This window comes from Megachile rotundata, chromosome 2 (assembly GCF_050947335.1).
Source record: "Megachile rotundata isolate GNS110a chromosome 2, iyMegRotu1, whole genome shotgun sequence".
Taxonomy (NCBI): domain Eukaryota; kingdom Metazoa; phylum Arthropoda; class Insecta; order Hymenoptera; family Megachilidae; genus Megachile; species Megachile rotundata.
Genome location: NC_134984.1, coordinates 10,763,705 through 10,779,897, shown reverse-complemented (window position 1 = coordinate 10,779,897; position 16,193 = coordinate 10,763,705). Strand labels below are relative to the sequence as shown.

General features: G+C 31.8%; 1 protein-coding gene across 4 annotated transcripts in view; it reads right to left on the bottom strand.

Annotated features, from left to right (window-relative positions):
- The window catches only part of 5-HT7 (5-hydroxytryptamine receptor 7), a 270,839-nt gene that overhangs the window by 136,335 nt on the left and 118,311 nt on the right, over nucleotides 1-16,193 (bottom strand). For all 4 annotated transcript variants that reach the window (XR_013040476.1, XR_013040479.1, XM_003705650.3 and 1 more), the window contains exon 3: nucleotides 10,354-10,669. Coding sequence is in view for 2 of the 4 variants with exons in the window: in XM_003705650.3 (XP_003705698.1) it covers nucleotides 10,354-10,482 (129 nt within the window). In the remaining 2 variants the exon portion in view is untranslated. The remainder of the gene's footprint in view (nucleotides 1-10,353; nucleotides 10,670-16,193) is intronic.

The following is a 16,193-nucleotide window of genomic DNA, read 5'->3' as shown; positions in this document are numbered from 1 at the left end:
AATGTAGAAAAGAATAAAACATAGTTTTTATATTATTTTGTTAAGAAATATGAAAAATGAAATTCTTTTTTATAATACAAATATATAAGATTCATTCAAACACTTCAAAACCAAATACCTCGAAAACAATGTATTTTCAAGAAAAATTTTATAGTAAAAGTCTGACGATTTCATAAAAGAAATACATTTGTTTTATTCGTTTTTTATTTGTGGACGTTCTCGAAGTTGTTCGAAGGTGAACAGTGCTTTTTCAAATAGAAACCAATATTTTTCTTCGTAGAATTTTCTAACTTTACGAAAATGAGAATTTATGGAATTGAGAGAAAACTTCCATGCTTAATTAGTTTTATTTAAAATATGTGTTCGGTGAAAGAAAAATTTATTTTATAATTAAATAAAAGTTTCAGTAATTTATGAAAACTGAATTTACATTCAGTTAAATAACTGTTCTTATTGCCACAGATTTAAATTAATTGTCATTTAATATAACTTAACATGAATTAAGTTAACTTAGCTTGAATTAAGTTCAAGTCGGATTATGGTAAAATTTGTATTAATTAAAAACTCTTTTGTTAGCTGCGTAAAAAAGTTGTATTATATTGAAACTATTTCTCTGTTGCAAATTGTAGCATATAATTTTGCAATATATATTGCGAAATCATCAAAATTTATACATAGTATCTGTAATACGTATTAGTGAACCATCAATCTAAAAGCACCTCTCAAATTAATAACGTTTATGCCATTAAATACAGAATGTTACCACTGCAAAGTGCATTCGAAATAATATTCATCATTCCAATATATGTAGTCGTATCATTTTAACAGTTCAAATAATCCTGATGTATTAAGTAATACCAATTTATACTTCATCCGATTTTAAGCATTCACTGAATAATACAAAACTGGTGCTTAGTGTTTGTCAGTAAATATATCAAGGGATAAATTTCGAAACTCTCAAAATTTTATATAATTCTACCCTTTGCACTCGAGGTCTTTTTCACTAAAGGGAAGCAGAAATTCAAAACAAGTTTCTGTATGCATAATTTCTCATAGGTAACTTAAAATAATTTCACCTAATCAAATAACACATCAAACCATTATATCTAATTACTTCATGTATCCTCACATGAGAGAAAAGAAAATTTGTTAAATATTAAGCCCTATATTCTTTCCTTGTACAATATTTCATAAAACAATCGTCAACATGCACCCTCGGTTTATCGAAGAAAATATCGCAGTAATATATCGTTCGAATCTTTCACCAGGATTTTTTCTTCGAGAGTTAATCTTGCAAGTCCTAACACCTATTAGAATAACCTACAGCTTTCCATTCGATCAAATTTCATCGAAACTAGAGGTCGAAGTAAAAGCTCGATTACGAGTCTGGCGAAAATCTCTCAATTGGTCAACTAAAGTTCTTACATACCGTTAAAAGCAAACTTTTACAAAAACTTTAAAAGTGATATTCTCATTGGCACGACTGCTGAATTCGGATTAACAAAGACGGAGTCCGATTCGTGATCACGGACTAATTTCAGATACAAAATGGCGACTGCCGGGTGCTTCTCGAGTTGCCTCATTCGACCAAGTGGTAAGAGTCACCTCTCGAATGCAAATATTTAATTATTTATAGGAAAAATAAACGAAAGTAACTTCTGAAATAGTATGTGCTGTTTTCACTGACATATGTACACACTGACAGATCAGAAGATTAACTTGGAAGATACACCCACTCTTAACAATCTGTATTACGGCTGTCTTAGGTCTGACAAAATGTGTCTGGCCACAGTTTTCATTATGGTAGTCAACGTGTTAAAACAGAATGGCCTCAAATGTTTCAACAATAATGTATCTCTGAACTATATCTACCAACCAATAAAAATTTCAGGTTTCACATTATAAAACTTTATTGTGCTTTCGTCAAAATGACTGCTTTCAATTTTATATTAAAAAAATTTGAACATCGTATTCTGTCAAAATGGCTGTCATAATTTCTTGAAATAAAGAACGTTCAGCATTTACTTATTACACCTACAGAATCCGATTCGACATTATGAACTAATTTGAGTTACAAAATGGCGACTCCTGGTTACCTTATAAGTTTCCTCCTTGGATCAAACGGTTAGTCAGCTCAAAAATGAAACCCAAGGATAAATATAATGAACTCTCGATTTTTCAGTTTGAGGCTATAGAAAACTTGTACTTTTTATTTCTACTTATAAAGTAAATACGGAACACTATTTTAGAATTAAATTGAATATTTTTAATACTAAAATTACCAAAACGATCAAACAACCATTTTACAAGTCTCTTATTTTAGGTTAAAAAATTTGTTAGTGCGATTTCATTGAAATATACATATATTGAGCTTCATAAAAATATGTATATCAATTTATGTCTTGTCATTTATTTATTTGTCAACTTCATTTTCAATTTCAAACTAAGTCCGCTATTAATAACATCGTAACGCGTACAATTTGCTGCCGGTGAACATTTGTCGCTTTCATGAAAATTGCAATAGCAATTACACGTTTACACACCATCGAATCGTAACTCCGAAGTTCAAAATCGAAAAAAATCCTGTGAATTTGGTGCAACAGCCGTGAATGAAAGCTACACGCGTGATTACACGCGTGTAAAATATCGAGTTCATACACCAGCTATTCCAATATAAATTCCAGTATAAATAAAATATTCCGATAAATATTTTATTGGAATGAAGAGTGCATCGCGTATAAATTATCCTCGGGATCAATACGAGAGGAACGGTTTACACGCGTACAGTTATCGATTCGTCAAATTGCCATTAAATTTTTCAATATCGGCCGCAACGTTTCAAAGTCAAACTTCGTTCGTACCAATCGGATGTTTCGGATGCTCGCGTTCATGTATCGATCATTAATTAATCATTTTATTTCGTCAATTTGACGAGATTGCGTATTTCGATTATGAAATCTGGGAAAATAGTCGACGGAATGCTCGACTTAATTACGATCCCATTAGCGACGCGATAAACTTCGATAATCTCTTCGATACGTGATTGATTTCATGCGAAAATGCGGATGTTGCGACGACGGTCGAACGAGTTAAAACCAAAAGTTTCTATTTGGTTAATTCGTTTCGTGTTAAACGATTAACGTGGAAGTATAGGCTCGATTTTAAGATCATTAAGAATGTAATTCAATTGGTCTACATATGGTATACATACTACATACTGATTATATAGCTTGTTCTTCAAAATTTGACAAAATTGAAAAATGATATTTTCTTATTTTTATGTTTATTCTGAATTTATGCGTATAGAAATGATCAAATTACCAAATTATCAAGTTACCAAAGTACCAAATTATCATATTATTGAATTAACAAATTATTAAGGTGAACGAAATTGCCAAATTAGACAATTACTAATGATCAAAATGACCAACATGACCAAAATGACCAAAGTGACTAATATAACCAAAATTATAAAAATTACCAAAATTGCACGTATTACCAAAATTACAAAGATTACAAAAATTATCAAAATTATAAAAGATACCAAAATTATCAAAATTACCAAAATCACCAAAATCACCAAAATCATCAAAATTACCAAAATTATCAAAGTTACCAAAATTACCAAAATGATCAGAATTATCAAAATTACGAAAATAATAAAAATTACCAAAATTACAAATATTACAAAAATTACCAAAATTACCAAAATTTACCAAAATGATCAGAATTATAAAAATTACAAAAATTACAAAAATTACCAAAATTGCCAAAATTACAAATATTACCAAGATTAAAAAAATTATCAAAATTACTAAATTTCCAAATTTCTACATTTCCACAATTTTCAATTTCTACACATTTTGTGAATTTTCAAATGTTCAGGTCCTCAAACCTAACCAATTAAATTTATCTTTCATTTTTCATTTCTTCTATTTTCTGTGTAGTACCTATTAACCTGTCATATACTGCGCCATCTAAATTTATTGTCAGCTATATTCGTTTTCCTTTTTATTTAAATACTCCGTATTTTATTCGGTAGCACACATCATAAATTCTTTTAGTGCTGGCAATTTCTGAATTATTATTCCTTCTTTTCATTCTTTTTTTTTATATGATTTTTTTCCTATATGATCCTCAACTTCGTCTTTCTCTTGACGATCATCTGCCTCCATTTTCTCATTTTCTATATGATTCTCAATTTCGTCTTTCTCTTGATTATCAACTACCTCCATTTTCTCATTTACTTAATCCGCCATTTCATACAGCTTTTACGGGATCTTCTCTCATTCTTCTCTATTATTTTCTCTTTTGCATTCTTCTGACTTAGTGATTTGGATGTATATGAAAATTTAGGTGCTTGAGAGATTTGAAATATTGAAGTTTTGGAGATAGGAAATTGAAGAATGTGAATAATTGGGGGTTTGAGGGTATGGAAATTTGAGAACTTAGAGATTTGCAAATTTGAGAATGTGGGGATTAGGGAATTTGGAAATTTAGGAACTGGGGAATTTGGGGATTTGGGGATTTGGAAATTTAGGAATTTGGGAATTTGGAAATTTGGAAATTTGGGAATTTGGAAATTTGGAAATTTGGAAATTTGGAAATTTGGAAATTTGGAAATTTGGAAATTTGGAAATTGAGGAATTTAGGAATTTAGAAATTTGGAAAATTAGGAACTGAAAGATTTGGAAATTTGGGAATTTAGAAATTTGGAAAATTGGGAATTTAGAAATTTGGAAATTTGAAAAATTGGAAATTTGGAAATTTGGAAATTCGGAAAATTGGAAAATTGGGAATTTGAGAAATTGAGAATTAAGGAAGTTAGAAATTTGAAAATTGAAAAATACAAAAATCCGAAAGTTTCAAAGACCTCACATTAATCAAACATTAATCACAATTAAATACTATTACCACACACATCAACCTAAACTATAATCAAACCGAACACAAATCATAAATTTCTGCAATGAACCCAACTTAAACATTATTAACAAACTTGACACAAATTAAATATCATAAACATAACTTTCCAAGAAATTTTACACCCATCAAGGTTTGTATTGTAACTTCCTATCAATTTTAAGCTGACAGCTTCCGAGGACATTGTCGCTAAAACAGCGAAAGTTGAAAAGCTACCGGGTCACTTTTTTGCGCCACGATTCTGTCGAACAGCTTACGGGAAGGCTTTTTCACAAAAAGTGGAACAGCACCACTTAAACTCATCCCGAAGGAAACTAATTTCGAAGTTCACAGACTAACACGTATTAGGGAAGTTTCGAACACCTCGGATTCCTCGGTCACATTATAATGGAATTTTGAAGTGGATTAAGAATGCATGGTCGATCGTTAGAGTCGTAGGATTTAATCCACGTTTTTCTTCGAATTCTTTTGGAGAATTTCAATAAGACGGGATTCCAAAAGATCACTGTATCACAACATTGACAATATTTAAATTAAATTGATTCAGTTAAATTGAAAAATAATTCTGTATTAAAATGATTCAAACTCCTTTATGATTATCTTCACACAAACTCCCAAACCGTTTGACCCATTCTCACATTTTCTTGTTTATATAACAAAATTTATCAGAATACTTTTCTTGAAATTTGCGTCAGTATTTATCAAAGTAAAGAATTAATCTCGCTCGTCTATTTTTCTACATGTATCCGATGTTTCGAAGTGATTGAATGATGAAAAATACGCACGTGGGTTCTGAAAGTCTAATCTTATCCTCCGAATAATTTCCAAACTGCGATATGCAAGGCATTTAATCTTCTTAACAAGCAAATTCCACAATTACCCGAAACTTTCCTCGAAATACCATAACGAACTACCACTTTCCGTAAATCACTATCAGAACAAATTATCTCAAGAGAAGATAGGTCGCAGCGTTGGTATTAAAAGGCAATTGTTTGAAGTCCTAATATTTATAAGTGGAGTGTAGGTTGAATAATTGTATAACACCGACACGTGCTTTCTACTTATTTTTAATAATGTTCCAAACTGAACGACTACGTGTCTACATGTATCCGATGTTCCGAAGTGAACAACGTGACTATGTATCCGATGTTCCGAAGTGAGCCTCGTGTCCATTTCGTGTCTATCTCTTCGATTGCGTATTTCACAAGATGAAGGCTCGGTGTGGAAGTACAATTTTTACGAACAAGGCTGAGGAAGCAGTTCCTGATTTCTGTTGGATACACAAATTCAGGTGGAAATGGAAAACCGAGTGACGTATGCGGTGGATCTGGTATTCACCAAAAAGTGACCGTAGCAAGTAGTGAAACCAAGCAATACATCGACATGAATAGGAAACTGCAAATAAAGGTCTACTACTAAAATTAAGGGTTGCAGATGTAAATAATAATGTACTAAAAATACTCGATAGAATGTAACGACTCGTGTGTTATTGCTGCTTATTGATTTGAACCTATATAAAGTGTCCACAGAACCTAAAATTGTATATTACTATATTGATAGAAATTTGGATCGAGATCTAACTCTGTCGCTATGGTATTCCAAGACATAAACTACATTTAACCGAAAACTTGGTACTCAGAATTAACAGCTGATTTGATAAAGCAATACAGTGAACCTATACAGTATCCACAGAAATTAAAAATGTTGTATCATTGTATCAATAGAAACTTAGATTGCGGTATAATTCTCGCTAGATTCTGGGAGAAAGAGATAAACCGGTAAGATTCATTTGGTGGCATAAATATCCTGATTTTTATGATTCTTCTTGGGTATTAAAAAGTCGAACGCGACTCTCCACAGTTATTTAAAGTTTCCTTTCTGTTCGCTGGAAAGTCCGCGAGATAGGAATAAAAGAAAGCGACGTTACGATTTATCGTTGATTATTTGAAGAAACAGAGAAATTAAATTGAGTGCAGTTCTTAGTTCTCGGTATGACTGAGGAGAAGTATGAAACTGTGTAAAGAAAGATTGGACGAAGAGTTAAATATTTGAATTTCGTAATGGTAATTTCGAACACAAACATATTATTAGTTCACTTAAATGTTAAATATATTTGAAATTAGGCTATTGTTTTATTCTTGTTTGAGTCCTTCAAGTTTCCTTGATTATATTGAAATAATAATGAAAATGTTGTGGAATAGTTATGTTGAATAAGTTGTGTTTATTTTACAAATAGTCACACGTGTAACGCTCCTAAAATTAAAAAAGCCCCACCCTAATAGCAGAAAATAGAAGACATCCTCAATGAAGTACGAAGATAATTTCCTTAATAAAATATGAAATAAATTTGTATTTTTACTGTGAAGAACTATAATATTTACATTACATTTTTATTATTAAACTATGACAATTTTACTGAGAATATTTTTCACCTTATTTGTATCAAAAGTTATAACGACTTGAACTGTACTAGGAATCCCACTTCGGTACCTAAATATTTGTACATATCACATTTGTTGACCTTAGTTATGTGTTGACATTCTTGCCAACGTCCACAATGGAATATGCGTTTAGTATATGAAAACATGGTCGGAGGACGCGAAAGATCGAATTAGTTTTACATGTTTGTATATAAATAACGTTTAACAAACTCACATCAGTGTTCTTTAAAAAAAAAACACTTTCAATGCAAATGTAGTTTAAGACATATTCGTGCAACATTTTTCTATTTTTTACCTATAGAACCCTTATACTTCTTTTCAGACTACAGAATTCTCCGCACGTAGACATGCATGCTTAAAATCCCGTGAAATATGTTACTCTCGAAGCGTTGCACGTGAAAAACTATCCTAATAAAGTGTAATACATATGCAGTGAGGACAAAAATTCTTTCTGAAGGTGAAAAGTGTTCGTAGGAAATATATTAACGTAAGACACGTGTACAGCGTTCTACATAAATTCACGCAAGTATTTGAAAATATTTTTGAAATGTGCATATATGAAATCTGAGGGTCATACTTGGTAACCTTTGTGGAAGGTTGAAATATTATGTTGAATTAGTTCGATACGTGTCTTCCATATAAATACAAAATTTTAGGTGATTTTTAGCAAATGCTAAGTGTTAGCAGCTTTGAATATTTTGAAAAATATTTTCTGAACAATTTCTCTTCACAAGTGACTTTATACTTTCATGTGAAGAATAAGTTCAGAGTAGAAAATAAAAAAATAAGTGCAAGTAAGGAATAAAAGAATAAGTTCAAGTAGAGAATAAGAAAGTAATTTTAAGTACAGAATAAGACTAAATGGAAAAAATTAAAGAATATATAATTCTACCCAAAAAATCTGGGTCTTCATATTTTTTCTAAGTTTCTATACAATAAAAGACTACTTACATCTGATAATTTGTTCCTTGAAATATATCATTTAAAACATTTTTCTATAACATCAATATTTTCGAAAATACTTGATGTAAACGGGACACGTACTCACATGTCTCTCAACCGAAACTGTTCTGATCCCCACAGATTACATCGAAAGCTATTTAAGTTGCTCTAACTTTCGACAGCGTGAATACTGTCGATACTGAGCAAAGATTATTGGTCGAAGATCAACGTGAAAGCCATGAATAATTATGTAGGGTATATTCGCAATAAGGAGATGTCGAACGCTGTCGGTGGATGAAGTTCTTGCGGCCGAGACTTCGAAAGCCGTGCAATTAATGACAAGCATGTAATTAGTCTGGTCCAAGCTTGAGTACGATGCTTGAGAAATGAGAGAAAACTGTCTGGATGAAGTTTTAAAGAATATTGCTTATTAGTTTCAAACTGGTAACTTTAATTTAATAATTATTTTGAACGCTTTTTTTTTGATAAGATCAAATTATGAGGAATGCGTTGTGTCATTTACAAACCCGTGTTAAAGCTGAATTATAACATAAATTACAAACGATGCAATATATTTTGTCTATTTCATAAACTAATAGTTTTATGATTTTTAATGATTTTTGTAATAATGAATTATGTGGAGTGTGATGCGTCAGGTGCGTCATTTAGGTGTTTAATATAAAGAAGATTAATGTAATGCAATATGATGTAAATTATAAACAGTACAATACATTCGTTCATTTTGTCTTTTTCGTATACTAATAACTTTATGTTTTTTAATGATTTTTCTAATAATGTTGAATTATGAGGAGCAAGGTGCGTCAAGTGCGTCATTCGCCTATCGAACGTAACGAAGATTAACGTAATATAATATAATATAAATTACAAACTGTGAAATATATTCGTTTACTTGTCATTTTCATATACTAATAACTTTATGATTTTTAATAATTTTTCTAATAACGAATTATGAGGGGTGTGGTGCGTCAAGTGCGTCATTCACCTATCTAACGTAATGTAATATAATATAAATTACAAATAGTGCAATATATATGTTTACTTGTTTTTTTCATAAACTAATAACTGTATGATTTTTAATAATTTTTCTAATAACGAATTATGAAGGGTGTGGTGCATCAGATATGTCATTCGCCTATCTAACGTAATGTAATATAATATAAATTACAAACAGTGCAATATATATGTTTACTTGTTTTTCTCATAAACTAATAACTTTATGATTTTGAATAATTTTACTAATAATGAATTATGAGGAGTATGGTGCGTCAAGTGCGTCATTCGCCTATCTAACGTAATGTAATATAATATAAATTACAAACAGTGCAATATATATATTTATTTGTCCTTCTCATAAACTAATAACTTTATGATTTTTAATAATTTTTCTAATAATGATTTATAAGGGGTGTGGTGCATCAGATACGTCATTCGCGTACCCAACATGAAGAACCTTAACAGAAAATACCACAAATTACAGACAATGCAAAATATTCATTTATTTATCACTTTTCCGGAAATAAATATCCATTTCTCACCGCAAAAATCAAGTATTCTCAAATTTATGTATAATTTTCCTCCACGTTCTATGATACCGGATTTCCAACACACCCATTTGTCTTCCTTTATATTTTTTACGACTTCGAGATACATAAAGTTTTCATATTTAACTAATAATTATTTCATATTACGTTCCTTTTTCTACAACCCTCGCATTCGCTATACTTATCATTTTTTACCAAAAAGTTACCGCAATAAATAATGCCTTGACACGAATAGCAAATTACAAATAAAGGACACTACTACTAATGGTTCCAGATGTGAATAATAATACATTAAACATATTCGATGGTATGTAACAATTTAAGTGTTAACTTAACAACAATTTGTTAACTGCTACGGAACCTATTCATTTGCATAAAGCATCCGAAAAAACTAAAAGACGTATATTATTTTATTGATAAAAATGTGGATCGGGGTCTAAGTCTTATGATGTTCCATTGTAAGACCTAACATCTAAATATCTCACCTGCGCGGCCGTGTAGGGCGAGTTTTTGCCCGGAAATGTTCGTAGGAAGTCTTCGTCGTCTTGTGTGGCGATAGTGGTCAGGTTTAGAAGCAGGGAGCCTTCTGTGGTGATTGCGTTCTTCCCCTCCATACGAGCCTAGTCGGCAGTCCGGAGCATCCGAAGCGCCCCCCTCGTCGACGGCTACCTCATGCTCCCTTATTCCTCTCGACCATGGGATTCCTGGAGGATACGAGCCGTGCATGGGAATCTTCGCTTGATTCCTGGAGCCACGATTGAGACCTCAAGCGCTCGTCGTTACCGCTCGACCGAACCGGCTCTGGAATCAGCGTTTAAACGATTGATAGGAGTGGACAGATAATTTGTACATAGCGAGATCGTGAGAGGAAATATTATACCTCATGCAATAACATTCTTGTCATACTTAACGCGTTAAGTGCCATGTCATCGACGACTGATATTACAATGTTTATTTAAAAAATTTCAAATTATTTGAAAATAAAAAGCTTGCCTAAAATTATTACTAAAGAAGAAATTTGATAATTTCGTAATTTTGATAATTAGGAAAAGTGATTATTACAAACATTACAGGTTTTAATTTTCTCTTTAATTTACGAATATTTTTGTCACTAATAAATTTTGACTTATTTAGCACAAGCTTGTTTCAAATGCAGACAATGATCACTTTTCATCTTAATCCAATAATCAAAATACGTTCTTTAAGAATTTTTTCATTATTTTTCAGAGCTTGTCTTTAATGATGAACAAATTACGTGTACCAATAATTTTAATATCCTCGCCACATTTATTTAGCATTTCACAATAAACGAGACTATACAACAGAGAAAAAAAAATGCAAGAACGTGTCTTATTCAACGTCCAAATAATTAGAATCTTGACAACTTTACTACTCTCAAGATTAAAACCTTGATTGCTAGCATCAAGTAGCCTCCTCTCCGTGAGACTATTCTTCTAATTAAGGTTTAAATTAATGAAAAGTGTGGGAGTCATAAATCGTGCCTTAGATCTAGTTCATCTTTCACCGTTCAAAGTATTTGAATTCCTGGAATTATCCAATATCACACGTGATCTCCATAATTTAATCATAGGGACCACATAAATGCTTACAGAAAAATGTTTCATAATTTTCTAATATCACATAACTTCAATCATAATTCAATTAAATGAACCTTCACAAAGAATATTACATTAGAAATTTAGTGTTTTATGTTAAATTAGAAATTTTGGTGTTGCATGAAACTAGAAGTGCAAACAAAGTCCTTCAGTTTATTAAATCTACTTGAAAGAAAAACGAGATTAAGTTGAACAGTTTGCAAAATATCAAGATCAATGATTTTATACCTTCGAAACTAGCTTAACGAAAGTTACCTTAATATACTAAAATCAGCTCCTAACCGTGATACAGTTTATTTATTACAGTATATACATCACGAATATTATGAAAAATAGCAGCAACAATCCGTAGGTTATCATATTTCAGCACACGTTTATCCACGAACTTATCATCCACATCGTACACCGAGCGTGCACGACCGTAGCCGTTTCTTTGCCGATAAACTTCACGTAATCGCTCGGGCTAAGCCCTTTTTAACCTGTTATCCATTACAGTGAATCATGGCGTGTCGTTCAGCGTCGTTGCGTTGCCTAATCGGTGCCCTAAGTCGGCTCGTAACCCAACAACTTCTCTATGGAACCGCTGTAGCTACGCTACATTGGTCCCATTAATTCCTACACATCCTGATGGTCGAGTTCGATCGCGGTCACGGACTACCCTTAAATTTATCTTCAAGCCTACGATACACCGCGAGGGAGACTTCAATTAGGTGCGAAGCTCCAAATCGTTGTTTGGTCAGGGGAAATTATGCGAAAATCGGTCAACGTTCGATGAGTTAGAGGAAATGCCTCTTTTGAAATAAATGAGAGAGCGAGTTTTATAAGATTGCTAATATATTGCAGCTCATTTTGAAAGATTGCCAATAGGGTGCATTTTTAAATATACACAATATGTCGGAAAAATAACTTTTTAAATAAAAAGAAAAGAATTAGCTATTTTGTCAAAATGTTGTTTTGTAGAATCGCTTCAAACACACTTGTCACAGCTGCTTGGACTTGTGTAACAGTGTCATAAAATGTTTCTTTTATACCTAATTTAAGTTTTGGAAAAAGGAAGTAACATAGAGATAAGTCAGGCAAATTTGGAGGATGTTGGAGCACACAGACTTGTTTTTTCGCCAAAAATTCACGGACAGCGACAGTTCTGTGACATGGTGCGTTATCATGCAACAGAAACCAACTTCCCGGCGCTCGATATTCGGGCCTCGCATGAACGATCCTCTTCCACAAATGTTCCATAACACCCAGATAATATTCGCCATTAACATTTTGTCCCTGTGGAACGAATTCCCGAAGTATAATTCCTTTAGAATCGTAAAAGCAAATTAACATTGTCTTCTCTCGGAACTTCTGGAATCGCAATTTTTTTATTTTGGAGAGCCTGGAGATTTCCACGTAGCACTTTGTCGCTTTGTTTGAGGTTCATACTTGAAGCACCAAGTCTCATCACTAGTTACAATTGATTCTAGGAATGTACAGTTTCGTCTGGCTGTTTTGATAAAATCCTCGCAATACTCAACGCGAGCAATTTGTTGCGCTTGCCCGCGATTTTGTGACACGGTGACGAAAGGTTCTGTCGCATTAAACGCTATAAGTTTACAATACATTGCTCGATTCCAATAATGATTGTTGTGTTTTGTAGGAGAGGACTGTTTTGAGATAACATATTCTTTTAACAGATGGCGATAGTTTTCCTTAAATTTAAAAAGTTCCGTTACTTTTCCAACATACTGTGTGCATTTGACTTTAAAAGATTGCCAATATGGTGCATATGGTGCACCGATTTTAAAATATTAATACAGTGCATTTGACTTTAAAAAATCACTAACATAGTGCATCTGATTTTGAAAGATCAACAATATAATGCATTTTATTTTAAAAGGTTGCGAATAGTGCATCCAACTTCAAAAGATTGATGATACGGTGCATGTGATTTTAAAAGAACGCTAATATGCTGCATCTGATCTTACAAAGTTGCTAGCACAGTGCATCTGATTTTCAAAGATCACCAACATAGTTCACCGGATTTTAAACGATCCACAATATACTGCATCTGACTTTAGAAGGTTGCCAATACGGTGCATTTGACTTTAAAAGATTGATGATACAGTGCATGTGATTTTAAAAGAACGCTGATATAATGCAGCTGATTTTCAAAGATCACCAACATAGTGCAGCTGATTTTAGACGATCAACAATATAGTGCATCTGAATTTAGAAGGTTGCCAATGCAGTGCATTTGACTTTAAAAGATTGATGATACAATGCATGTGATCTTAAATGAATTCTATGCTGTGTGAGTTTACAAAGTTGCTAACACAGTGCATCTGATTTTAGATCACCAAGGTGATGCATCATATTTTAAAAGATCATCAATACAGAACATCTGATTTTAAAACATCACCAATACTGCATCTGACTGTACGAAAATTACTGTTACAATGCTGTACTGTTACAATGTGATTTTCAAAGATCTGACTGTACAAAAATTACTGTTATAATGCATGTGATTTTCAAAGATCTGACTGTGCAGTAATTACTGTTATAATGCATGTGATTTTCAAAGATCACCAATATAGTACATCTAACTTTAAAAAATATCTAAATTTGTCAAAACGTAAGAAGTTAATCTGATATCCCAATAAATACAAAAAAGTCTGATTCTTTACATTATTTTGTGAATTGCTGTAGCTCTTAAAATAATGCAGCAATTATTATGTATTATAGTAATGCAACAAATATCCATATTGTAAATTTATTTTTGTTTGTAAGCAAAACTGTAAATATTTTTCCCTAAATTTTATCACATATAACAAGTTTCTTCCACACATTTCATAAAACTAATATAAATAACATCAGCTATTAATATCTGAAAAAATTATAAGAATCCTACTTGTCAAAGAATATATAACTCTATTCAGTAAAAAATCTGTGCTTCATCCCCTAAAAAATCAATTTTTTTAAAACTCTTATCTCACACCTTTACTCTACCATGAAAAGGTTCATTTAAACCACACGATCTGTCACTGGATCACGTAACAAGGTACCAGTTCCATTTTCACCAAATGGAGAGAAGGAAACAGGCCAACATCAACGAAACTAGAAAGTATATTGTTGAGATCCAAGTATATTGCCCAGAAGGTTTTGTCCCACATGGACAGTGATTACAATGGCTTGTTTGGTGCCCAATGTTTCGAAAGTTTCCGAGCCTTGTTACGAAATAGGAAGTTTCCTTGAACCTTTGTTTCTTCACCGGTTATTTCCTAAATAACTCTCGAATATCGGAGGATTTATCGACGAGTCAATGAGACGAAAACAAACGAAAGGCAAGGTCGCCATTTGTCAATAATGTCAACAATAAATTTAACTCCTAGTGGGATAAATTCGGCGCTTTCCATTGTTTTCGTATGATCAATATAGTGTCTGTTTTTAGACAAAAAGCATTTTTATAGGAAACAGATATTTCTGGTTGCACCATCTGATGACCCTATTCTGTCTTCAGCACAGATGTTCTTCTGTTCCAAAAAAGATGACGGTTTTATAGATTCGGTGAACGAAAAAAACTTGATTAATTTTAGTTAACATTAAAATTACCAAACCGGTCGAAGCTCCACAAGTTTCTGATAAGGTACACATTTTCTTAAAGTATTGATTTAAGTATCAAGTAAGTATTGATATCAAGTATTGTTAAAGTATTGAATAAAGTATTAACCAGCATTAATTTTCATCAAGATAAATGATAAATGTGAGTTCTAATTTATATTTCGTCGTTTATTTATTTATTTTTTAACTTGATTTTTAATTTCAAATTAAGTACATTCTACATGCTGGTAGGTTTAATCTTAATTTCATCAGAAGTAAATTAGAAGTGTCTAGTTTTAAAATTAACTTGTCAGATGGATTTAGACTTATACCGTGAGCGACAATCCAGTAGTAGAAGTCAGTGTTTCAGGCTCCAGATTCTAGAATCAAGTTTTGATAGTTTTCTGTAAAAGTGCACTTTATCGCACCAGGAAAACTGATAATACCCACAGTTTCTTTAATGTAGAGAGTGCAAATGGTTATGAATATTGCATGGAAGGTTGGAAATAACGTAATTCTCCAGGAAACCGAGAACGTACTCTATTTCGATTTCCACCACCTGAAAACTTCATATTTTATTCCAATCTTCCAAAAATGAATCTGAATCTATCGTCCATAGTTAATTCCGCTGTGTCAAAGGACTCCATGGTATTTTTGGATGAGTCCATTCACTTGTGATATTAAATTCTCAGTTCACCTATGGAACTTTCTGTTGAATATGTAACTTGCATTTAATATTTAATATTAAGCTATTTATGCTTGTAAGCGATTAGTTAAGCCACATTTAAAATTATAATGTTAAGGTTTATAAACTAAGTTAAAACCGTATTGGCCATAAATATCAAGAAATGTTAAAAAGCGATAATTGTGTAAGTAAATAATTTGATCCATATTTAATACAAAATTGTCTTAAATTTTTCCAAATAAATTTAGTTACTAATTTTTTTTAATAATCTTGTATTATCTCATTTAAGATATCTTAAGGAGTATAAGCTCTGGTATTAAGTTTCATGTTCCAACTGCACCAAATTTTAAAAAGTGATAATTGTGTAGATAAATAATTTGATGCATATTTAATATAAAATAGTCTTAAATTTTCGCAAATAAACTTAGTTACTTATTTTTTT